General features: G+C 54.9%; 1 protein-coding gene across 7 annotated transcripts in view; it reads right to left on the minus strand.

Annotated features, from left to right (window-relative positions):
• The window catches only part of Chid1 (chitinase domain containing 1), a 31,075-nt gene extending 23,961 nt beyond the window's left edge, over nucleotides 1–7,114 (minus strand). For 2 of the 7 annotated variants that reach the window (XM_078045267.1, XM_078045268.1), the window contains exons 1-4: nucleotides 6,997–7,104; nucleotides 5,090–5,131; nucleotides 2,099–2,144; nucleotides 541–693 (exon numbers count right to left, since the gene is read on the minus strand). In XM_078045267.1, coding sequence (XP_077901393.1) covers nucleotides 541–651 — 111 coding nt within the window. In that variant the 5' untranslated portion in view covers nucleotides 652–693; nucleotides 2,099–2,144; nucleotides 5,090–5,131; nucleotides 6,997–7,104. Of the gene's footprint in view, nucleotides 1–540; nucleotides 694–2,098; nucleotides 2,145–5,089; nucleotides 5,132–6,996 lie in introns of all 7 variants that reach the window. The other 5 variants (XM_078045269.1, XM_078045262.1, XM_078045263.1 and 2 more) reach the window with 5 other exon arrangements.
• Between the last annotated feature and the right edge of the window lie 5,378 nt (nucleotides 7,115–12,492).

A 12,492-nucleotide genomic window follows, 5' to 3' on the forward strand; every position in this document is an offset into this window, starting at 1 on the left:
ACACTCTAGGGCCCAGCTCACAACATCACCCCCATCATCATTCCTGTAACTGCGGTCTGGCCAGAGGCATGGGGACTGCAGGAGCTGCTGGGACTGAGGGATAGGCTAGATGGGGACTTAAATCTTTGAGTTTATAATTCCTGGGACCATCCCAGAAGAACAGCACAACATCCCCAATACAATGCAGCTTAAGAGCATCAATATGAGAAAGAATAACCACTGTGAGCAGGAGTGCAGAAGAAAGATGGAAACTCATAGGGGACAGGCCCTGAATGGGCAGGGTGAGACACAAGACAAAGCCTGGCACCTCAGAACCTGGCTCCAGAGGTGGCATACTCAGAGCCTTAGCCAGTAAAGTCCTAGAAACACACAAGCCACCTGCCTAGCATCCCACCCACCTGTCTAGTGCTGGCTGGTCAGATGGCCACATGAGCAGCCATGCCCCTGAAGAGTCCTGATTCCCCCAAACAGGAGAGACAGGAGTGTGAAGGGTCAGCCATTGGCCTGTACGGTCACCTCAAGTTCCCAGGTTATTCCTACCTTCTCCAACAGCGTCTTTGAAGCAGCTTTTTTGGCATCTGACTTTGACAGGGTAGTGTGCACAGAGCCACAGGCCAGCATAAGCCAGAGGATGTGAAGGAGCATCTGCATGGTGAGTGTGTCACACGGAGTCTAACCTCTGGGTCCAGAGGGCTGCAGAGAAAGAACGCATGGAGACGATGACCAGGAGAGCACAGGCCAGGCGTCACTCTGCTGATGGGAGCATTCCTAGTACAGCCTGGGCCCCCAGGTCAGAGCCCAGCCTCTGCCAGCCCTGGTAGCTTGATCAAATCCCCAGCACTTCTCGGCTCCCTTGACTGGGCCACAAGTTCCTCACAGACACCCAGACAGCTTCATCCCCACTGGCCATGGAGCCCTCCCCCTATCGCCCAAGGCTGCCCTGGCCACAACCAGCCACCTAATAGAATGCTGGTCCCCACATCCCCCCTCAGATCCAAAGAAATCCTAGTCACACTATGAATGAAGTATAAAACAATGGAGCCACAGAAGGTACTGGGAGAAAATACGAATACCCACAAAGTTTACCACATAAAAATGTAAATATTGGGGCTGGGGCTAGGGCTGAGCAGTAGCGCACTTGCCCAGCATGTGTGAGGCACTGGGTTTGATTCTCAACACCGCATAAGTAAAAAAAAAATAAAAATAAATGTCTATCAACAACTAAAAAAATATTCAAAAAAAAAAAGTAAATCTTTAGCCAGGTGCAGTGGCGCACACCTATAATCCCAGCAGCTCAGGAGGCTGAGACAGGAGGATCACGAGTTCAAAGCCAGCTTCAGCAATAGAGAGGCACTAAGCAACTCAGTGAGACCCTGTCTCTAAATAAAATACAATAGGACTAGGGATGTGGCTCAATGGTCAAGTGACCCTGACTTCAATCCCTGGTGTGTACACACACACACACACAAAAAAAAAAAAAAAAAAAAATTATGTAAATCTTAAAACCTGGGCATGGTCCAGGTGCAGTGATGCAAGCTTTTAATCCCTGTGGTTTTGGAGGCTGTGACAGGAGGATTGCGAATTCAAAGCCAGCCTCTGCAAGGTGAGGCATTAAGCAACTCAGTGAGACCCTGTCTCTAAATAAAATAGAAAATAGGACTGGGGATATGGCTCAGTGGCAGAGCGCTTGCCTAGCATGCATGAGGCACTGGGTTCGATCCCCAGCACCACATAAAAATAAGAACAAATAAAAATAAAGGTATTTGTTCACCTACAACTAAAAAGAAATTTAAAAATTTTTTTAAAAATAAGAAAAGGTGCAACTTTTAGGAAACAAAAGAGCAACTTTAGAGTCAAATAAGCCAGAAAAACATATTCATAATATGCTTAAAAGGTTTCTGCCCATAACCTATCCACAATATGCAAAGAAATCGTGTAAATCAAGAATAAAAGCTGGGTGCACAGGTACACGCCTGTAATCCCAGAAACTCAGGAGCCTGAGGCAGGAGGGTTGCCTCAGGGCAATTTAATGAGACCCTGTCTCAAAGTAAAAATCAGAAAAAGGGGTGGGGACATAGCTCAGAGAGAGAGCACTTACCTGTTGTACACAGGCCTTGGGTGGAAACCCCAGTACTGCACATACACTGAAAAGCAAATATGCTGGCAATTAGGAATTGCTGCTCATTTTTTTATTTCTTTACCTGTATTTTGTGACTTTTTTCTGCAATAAAAAAAAATATTTTTAGGGCTGGGGATGTGGCTCAAGCGGTAGCGCGCTCGCCTGGCATGCGTGCGGCCCGGGTTCGATCCTCAGCACCACATACAAACAAAGATGTTGTGTCTGCCAAGAACTGAAAAATAAATATTAAAAAATTCTCTCTCTCTCTTTAAAAAAAAAATATTTTTAGTTGTAGTCAGACATAATGACTTTATTTTATTTATTTTTCAGTGTGGTGCTGAGAATCTAACCAGTGCCTTGCACATGCTAGGCAAGCGCTCTACCACTGATCCACAACCCCAGCCCTGCAATGAACTCTTATTAGTTGTACAGTTCATTTTTAGGTTCCAGGCAACCCCACCCTCTGGCCTTCACTCTGAGGGCAACTGAGCAACAAGTAGAGCCTGGTTGGGCAGCTGTCATAGGCTTCAAGACATTGGATATGCAGAAGCTCATCCATCTAGTCTCACAGCCTCCAGAAGAGCTGAGAGGCTCGCACAGCCCAGGCAAAGGGAGATGAGCAGCTGGAGGCTGCGCTAGCCCACTGCCCAGCAAGTTGGAACACAGCCTTCCCTGGAGGCCACAGGCACCTCTAACACCCAAGCCCAGGATGAGAAAGCTCCAGGAATACCAGGCCAGTCAGGGAATATCCATCAGGAGCTGCCAGAACCAGGCCCACCACAGTGCCCACCCTCTCGTTCCTATGAACTCCTTGCCAGGGACCTCTTTTCACTTCCTTTTGCAGAGGAAGATTTTCCTACCCTGCCATCATCTCCTGGGTAAGACCTACTGCAGCAACAAGCTTCCATCTTTGTCACCCAAAACAACCATGTTCCCAGCACAGAAGGGAAGTTCCCTACCTGAAATGTGGGCCACCATGAATTTTTTGAGCTTCGAGTCTTCACTCAGCCTTGAGCCAGGGAAATTTAGGTTTGGCATTGTAAACTATCTTGTGGCTCCTCCTACTCAATGGATTGAGTGATGCATGAGAACTGGGCTCTCTCATACTTGTGTGTGTGACACTGGAGATTGAACCCAAGGCCTCATGCATGCGAGACAACTGAGCTATATCCCCAGCCCCCTCTCTCTCGTAGTTCTGGAATTGGGCATAACTCACTGGAAACTGGACAGCCCACCTCCTACCTTATTTGTCAAAGAACATTCTACAGGAAACCTTTGATGCTTCCTCCATATAAATAAAGCAAGCGCGGGCTCTCTTGCACACTCTCTTTCCAGTGTGGAAACTTGATCCCTAAGATCCAAGAGTCAACAAGTCCCATCCCCACTTTCTAAAATTACTTCCTGTGTCCTGTGGTTTCTTCTGTTTTCTCTCTCAGCTTTTATTCTGCAGCCAGCCCGCTATATGCAGGGGAAACCCAAATTCCATCACCTGCCTGGGACGTGGGTAAGACTGGGAGGCAAGGAGACCCCATGGCCTTCAGGCTCTGAGGAACTAGGAAGGGAAGCTGAGGGTACAAAGAACAGCACGCAGTGCTTGTGGCCTTGGAGAAAGGCAACAATTGCTCTAAAAGTCATCACAGAGCCAGGTACTTGTGGCCTTGGAGAAAGGCAACAATTGCTCTAAAAGTCATCACAGAGCCAGGTACGTATGGTGGTGAAGCCTATAATCCCAGCTGCTCTGGAAGCTGAGACAGGAAGACTGAAAGTTCAAAGCCAGCCTCAGCAACTCAGTGAGGCCCTAAGCAACTTAACCAGATCTGTCTCAAAATAAAATATGGGGGATGTGGCTCAATGGTTAAGCCCCCTGGGTTCAATCCCCAGTGCCAAAAATAAACAAAGAATAAATATGCTTGGTGCAGTGGCACATGCCTGTAATCCCAGCAGTTTGGGAAGCTGATGCAGGAGGATCATGTCTTCAAAGCCAGACTCAGCAAAAGTGAGGCACTAAGCAACTCAGTGAGACCCTATCTCTAAATACAAAATAGGGCTGGGGATGTGACTCAGTGGTCAAGTACCCCTGAGTTCTATCCCAGTACCTAAACAAATAAATAAATAAGAGCCATCACAGTTCTGAGGAAATAAAAAAAATCCAGGTGGAGGAGGGGGAGGGGAATTGGAGGGGCATGGGGTTAGAAATGATGGTGGAATGTGATGGACATCATTATCCAAAGTACATGTATGAAGACACAAATTAGTGTGAATATACTTTGTATACAACCAGAGATATGAAAAATTTGTGCCCTATGTATGTAATATGAATTTTAATGTATTCTGTCATAAATAAAAAAAATTAATAAAGAAAATCCAGGCCCAGAACACCTTCCATCACTGGCTCCCCACCGAACCAACCCCTCCTTTTAGCAAGAGAAATCAGAATCAAGGGGCAGCAGCCTCTTGCAGCCTTATCTCACCCTAACACTCTCACTGCTGCCCAATTCTGTCCATGGGGAATTCTGTCCATGGGTTGAGGCAGAGTTTGCCTGGCCAGGCTGAGACTGCAGCTCTCTTAGCTCCCAGGTATCCTTTTTTGCAGGGGAGAGTACGGGGATCAAACCCATCAGTTTCCTTTCTGAGCTCATCCCCCCAGCCGTTTTTCGTTTTGAGCCAGTGTCTTATTAGAGTTGCCCAGATGGGCCTTGAACTTGCAATCCTCTTGCTTCAGCCTCCCAAGTAACCAAACACCCATTTTTTACCCCAGTCTCTTCCATGATGAAAGAAGGAAATTGAGGAGGAATCATGCAAAAGGATGGTCTCCAAGGAAGTGATTACGCGAGTGATCGTCATGGTGTGCCCTGGTAACCACCATTTGGGTCTCTTCTCTTCTTGCAGCCCTGCAAACCTGCAGCAGGGCCACTGTCCACCCACTTAGAGGTCCCTTTATCACATCCTTAACCCAATTTGATTTCATACCTTCAGGAAGGAAGGAAGAGAACAGGTGAAGCTCACATGCACCTGTGGAAGAGGAAGATGGACCTGTCAGCTTCTGTACCCAGCCAGGGTACTGGAAGAACCAAACCAAACACAAAGCCAGGGCTGGTGCTACCGCTGACTGCCAGTAGCTGGTCACTTGGCTGTGGGATGAAACACTGGGATGCAACCTGCCACAGTGCAGCGGTGGGGCAGTGATGCACATGTGAGGGCACATCCAGGCTGCTGCACCTCCCATGGCTCCCCACTGTCCACAGCTTGAATGCCTGTGAGGGCTAACTTTCCACTGTGCTCTTCACATTGGTGACTCCTGGGCTCTCCCACACAGGGCTTGTTTGTTTGGTACTGGGGATTGAACCTAGAGGTGCTTTACTACTGAGCTACATCCCCAGCCCTTTTTATTTCTATACTTTAGACAAGATCTCATTAAGTTATCAAGGCTGGCCTCAAACTTACGATCTTTCTGCCTCAACCTCTAGTTGCTAGGATTACAGGTGTGTACCACTATACCTTGCTCACACACTGTGCTCCTGCATCAAACCATGTTTCTTTCCCAAACACTAAAAACCCTCCTTTGGGCAGAAGGGCCTCCATAGTGTGGTGTGTTATGATACTGACTAATCCAAGTCTCAGAATCTGCTGTTTTAATAGACTATTTTGGGGCTCTGAGCCCCAGGACACTGGAAGGACAGTCACAGGAGGGCTGATAGAAAGGAAGTACAGAGATTTTCAAATGCTTTTCATGCCAACCCACAGCAAGAAATGCACTAGTGCATGCATCTCACGCGTGCATGTCAGTTGTGCATGTGCAGAGTGAAAGAAGCTGATCAGTGTTCCTCAGATTGTATGGTACTAGAGCATGAGATTAGCCTAAGGAGTAAAAATCAGCTTTTTTGTTGTTGTTGTTGTTTTGTTTTTTTGCTTTTTGATACTGGGGACTGAACTCAGGGGAGCCCTATGACTGAGCATTATTCCCACCCACCCTTTTTACATTTTCAGACAGGATCAAAATTAACAAAATAATAGAGGCTAGCCTCGATCCTCCAGCCTCAATCTCCTGAGTTTCTGGGATTACAGGCCTGGATCACGGTGCCAGGACAAGTTGACTCTCAACAGAAATGCAGCTCCATTGCCAAAAACACTGGCCATCCCATGTTTTCACTTTTGAGCACAAATTGTGGAGCCAACCATGTTCTTATGGTGAGAACGGAGTGTATGCTATGCTTGGAAACGAAGGTGGTGTAAGAGGCAGAACGATAACGACCCCGCGACATTTATTGACTTTGTGCTGCGTGCCAGGCCACAGCTCAGCACACAGGCACACTTGCTAGCACAGTTCACACGGGAGGAAACCCCGGGGCGAGGGGGACAGCCCTGCCCAGTGCTGGGGCCCAGAGCCATGGGAACACTACACTGAGGTGGCTCAGGTCCGGTTCTGTCACCAGCCTGCTGCCCTTCACCTCCGTGGGCTGCAGTCTAGGGACCTGTGAAGCAAGGGCTGGCGCGTCGCCTCGGGTGTGGACATCTGCGGCCCCGATGTTCGAGGCATGGGTCTGCGCCCGGGGAGAGCCGGCGCGCCCGCCCAGCCCAGGGACCACCGGCCGGCCGCGCGCCCAAGACCGCCTGGTCGCACGCTCGCTCACATGCCGCCATCGGCACCGCTGTCGCTGCCTCGGTCCTCTCTCGCCCACGCCCCCACTCCCCTTCCACGCCCGCTCCGCCGACTCGGCCACGCCGGCGCGCACGCCTGCTCCCGGCGCTCGCGCTCCCGTACGCCCGCCCGCGTCGCCCGCGCCCCACAACCGTCCGGCACGGGAGGAGTCACTTCGCGGCCGGGCGGCTGAGGCCGTGCCAGAAGGAGGAACAGGCGCGGCGGCCGCGGGGCTCACCTTCATGTCAGAAGCCGGCAGAGCCCTCGCGCTCGGCCGGAAGGCGCTGCGACGCGCCGGAAGCCCCGCCCATGGCCGCCCAGCCACGCCAGCCTCCGCGCCGCCGCGCACGGCACGCCGGGGCGGGGCGGGGCCTTTGCGCGAGGGGTGGGCCCAGGAGAGTGGGCGTGGCCGGTGCCTGTTCCACGGGGAAAAAAGTTTGACAGGCGTTGTTGCGTGTCCCCTGTGACAGGTTTTGACCGGCCAGTGCCCGACACGACGTCTGGGGACCTGGGGGGCTTGGGACTCCAGGGCCCTGCCCGGACTCGACAGCACCCAAGGCACTAAGCGGGCCAGTTCCACTGTCTCGCCCACCTCCCACACACCCCCACACCTCACACCCCATCACACCCTCACACACCCACACCTCACACCCCGCCACCCCATCACACACACCCACACCTCACACCCCCACACACACCCACACCTCACACCCTATCACCCCCCCACACACCCACACCTCACACCCCGCCACCCCATCACACACACCCACACCTCACACCCCCACACACACCCACACCTCACACCCCATCACACCCCACACACACCCACACCTCACACCCCCACACCCCATCACACACACCCACACCTCACACCCCCACACCCCATCACACACCCACACCTCACACCCCGCCACCCCATCACACACACCCACACCTCACACCCCGCCACACCCCCACACCTCACACCCCATCACACCCCCCCACACACACACCTCACACCCCGCCACCCCATCACACACACCCCACACACACACACACCTCACACCCCGCCACACACCCCCACACCTCACACCCCATCACACCCCCCACACACCCACACCTCACACCCCATCACACACACCCCACACACACACACACCTCACACCCCATCACACACCCCCCACACACACCCCCCACACCTCACACCCCATCACACCCCACACACACCCACACCTCACACCCCGCCACCCCATCACACACACCCACACCTCACACCCCGCCACACACCCCCACACCTCACACCCCATCACACCCCCCACACACCCACACCTCACACCCCCACACCCCATCACACACCCCCACACACACACACCCACACCTCACACCCCATCACACCCCCCACACACCCACACCTCACACCCCGCCACCCCATCACACACCCCCACACCTCACACCCCATCACACCCCCCACACACCCACACCTCACACCCCGCCACCCCATCACACACCCCCACACCTCACACCCCATCACACCCCCCACACACCCACACCTCACACCCTGCCACCCCATCACACACACCCACACCTCACACCCCGCCACACACCCACACCTCACACCCCATCACACCGCCCACACACCCACACCTCACACCTCACACCACACACCCCCCACACCTCACACCCCATCACACCCCCCACACACCCACACCTCACACCCCGCCACCCCATCACACACCCCCACACACACACCCCCATACCTCACACCCCATCACACCCCACACACACCCACACCTCACACCCCGCCACACACCCCCACATACCCACACCTCACACCTCATCACACCCCATCACACCCCCCCACACCCACACCTCACACCCCGCCACCCCATCACACACACCCACACCTCACACCCCCACACACACCCACACCTCACACCCCATCACACCCCACACACACCCACACCTCACACCCCCACACCCCATCACACACACCCACACCTCACACCCCCACACCCCATCACACACCCACACCTCACACCCCGCCACCCCATCACACACACCCACACCTCACACCCCGCCACACCCCCACACCTCACACCCCATCACACCCCCCCACACACACACCTCACACCCCGCCACCCCATCACACACACCCCACACACACACACACCTCACACCCCGCCACACACCCCCACACCTCACACCCCCCACACACACCCACACCTCACACACCCACACACACCCACACCTCACACCCCATCACACACCCCCACACCCACACCTCACACCCCCACACCCCATCACACACCCCACACACACACACACACCTCACACCCCATCACACACATCCCCACACCCACACCTCACACCCCGCCACACACACCCACACCTCACACCCCATCACACCCCCCACACACCCACACCTCACACCCCCACACCCCATCACACACACCCCCCCACACACCCACACCTCACACCCCCACACCCCATCACACACACACACCCCCACACACACACCTCACACCCCATCACACACCCCCACACACACACACCTCACACCCACACCTCACACCCCATCACACCGCCCCCACACCCACACCTCACACCCCATCACACACCCACACACACACACACACCTCACACCCCATCACACACCCACACACACACACACACACCTCACACCCCATCACACACACCTCACACCCACACCTCACACCCCGCCACACACACCCACACCTCACACCCCATCACACCCCACACACACCCACACCTCACACCCCCACACCCCATCACACACACACCCCCCCACACACACACACACCCACACACACACACCTCACACCCCATCACACACACCTCACACCCCATCACACCCCCCACACATCCACACCTCTCACCCCGCCACACACACCCACACCTCACACCCCATCACACACACCCACACACACCTCACACCCCACACACACCCCCACACCTCACACCCTATCACACACACCCACACACCTCACACCCCCACACACCCCACACCCCACCATACACACCCACACCTCACACCCCATCACACACACCCACACACAACTCACACCCCCCCACACCCCACACCCCATCACACACACCCACACACAACTCACACCCCCCCACACCCCACACCCCACCACACACCCCACACACAACTCACACCCCATCACATACCCCACACACACACCTCACACCTTGCCACACACACACACCTCCCACCCCCCACACACCCACACCTCACACCCCATCACACACACCCACACACACCTCACACCCCCCACACCCCATCATACACACCCACACCTCACACCCCATCACACACACCCACACACAACTCACACCCCCCCACACCCCACACCCCACCACACACCCCACACCCCACCACACACCCCACACACACCTCACACCCCATCACATACCCCACACACACACCTCACACCTTGCCACACACACACACACCTCCCACCCCCCACACACCCACACCTCACACCCCATCACACACACCCACACACACCTCACACCCCCCACACCCCACACCCCGCCACACACCCACACACCCACACCTCACACCCCATTACACACACCTCACACACACCTCACACACCCCACACCTTGCCACACACACCCACATCCACACACACCTCACACCCCCCCACACCCCACACCCTGCCACACACACCCACACACACACACACCTCACACCCCATCACACACACTCACACCCCTGCCACACACACCCCCACACACTCACCCTGACACACCTCACACCCCTGCCACACACACACCCACCACACACATCCTGCCACACACACAAGCCCACACTCACCCCCCACACACCTCATACCCTGCCACACACACACACTCACCCCCCACACACACATCTCACACCCCTGCCACACACACCCACACCCACACACACACTCAGCCACACACACACATCTCACACCCCACCACACACATCTCCACACACACTCCCGCCACAACAAACATCCCGCCACACACTTCCCACTACACACACTCCACACATACACTACCCACCACATAAACACACCCCCCGCCAAACACATGCTCCCGTGACACACACACCCCTCCACCACACACACATACATGCCACAACAACCCCCGCCACACACACACACCCACATAACCCCCGCCACAAATATCTCCCCACCACACAACACACCCACCACAAACCCCCACCACAACAACACCTTTGCCACACAACCGCACCACACACATACACTCACCACACACACACCCGCCACCCCACCACAAACACACCTGCCACACACACCTACTACTCACACACCGCCACATACACCACCTGCCACACACCCTGCCACACATACCCCACACACCCCCGCTACACACACTCCCCACCACACCACTGCCACACACACACCATCCTGCCACACTGCTGCTACACACAAACACCCGCCACACACACACCCTCTCCCGCCACACACACCCCTGCCACAACAAACATCCCCCGCCACGCACAAACACCCCACCACAGACTCTCCTGCCACACACACACCGCCACACACACCCCCCACACACACCCGACCACACACACACTGCCACACACACTGCCACACAGACACATGCTGCACACACACACCCGCTACACACACACCCGCCATACACACATACCCTGCCACACACACCCAGCCACACACACACACACACACACCGCCACACACACCTCTGCCACACACACCCTGCCACACATGTCCCCGCCACACAAACACCCGCCACACACATCCCCACTACATACACACCCCGCCACACACCCTGCCACACACACACCCTCACCACACACATACCCCCGCCACACACTCCCCCACCGCACACATCCCTGCCACATACACACCCCATCACACACACACCCTCACCACACACACCCCCGCCACACACACATTACCACACACACACCCGCCACACACATACATCCCACCATACTCACATCCCCGCTGCACACACACACTACACCCTCTCCACCACACACACACATCCCACCACACACACACCACCACACACACCACCACCCACACACCCCGCCACACACACTACCACAACCCACCACACATACACCCGCCACTCATACACTCCTGCCACATACACACCTGCCGCACACACACACCTGCCACACACACACCACACAGAACACCTGCCACACACACACATCCTGCCACACACACACACCGGCCACACAACCCCCCACCACACAACCTCTCCACCACACAACCTCCCCGCCACACACATATCCCGCACACACACACACCCCGCCACACACACACACACCACACACTCCCCAATCACCAGGGCCAACTCCTGGTGCACTGTGTGGCTATTTCCCCATTCAGAGTCTTCGTGAGCAGAGCTTTTCTCTCTGTTTTCTTTCTAATAAGGTTCCCTTCTTTGTCTTCCCCATATTCTCTGCCAACTGCCCCCCAAGTCTTTCCAGAGCGGCCAGGGCTGGACGTGTGTGCTGAAGGTCAGGCAACAGCTGCTTTCCTGGTGTCCAGCGTGGCCCAGCACTGTTAGCACATGGTGAACCCAAGTTGGGCAGAGCTCTAGAGAGGGCCCAGTGAGCTATTCTGGATGTCCCGAGAGTTGTGAAGTTCACAGATCTCTCAAGTGGCAAAGGCAGTTACCCTTCTTGGGGTCCCACCTGAGGTCAGAGTCCTTTGAGCTACAGAATTGCAAAATCCACTCGGAGTGCACCTAGGTCTGC

The sequence above is a fragment of the Ictidomys tridecemlineatus genome, chromosome 4, assembly GCF_052094955.1.
Source record: "Ictidomys tridecemlineatus isolate mIctTri1 chromosome 4, mIctTri1.hap1, whole genome shotgun sequence".
NCBI lineage: Eukaryota > Metazoa > Chordata > Mammalia > Rodentia > Sciuridae > Ictidomys > Ictidomys tridecemlineatus.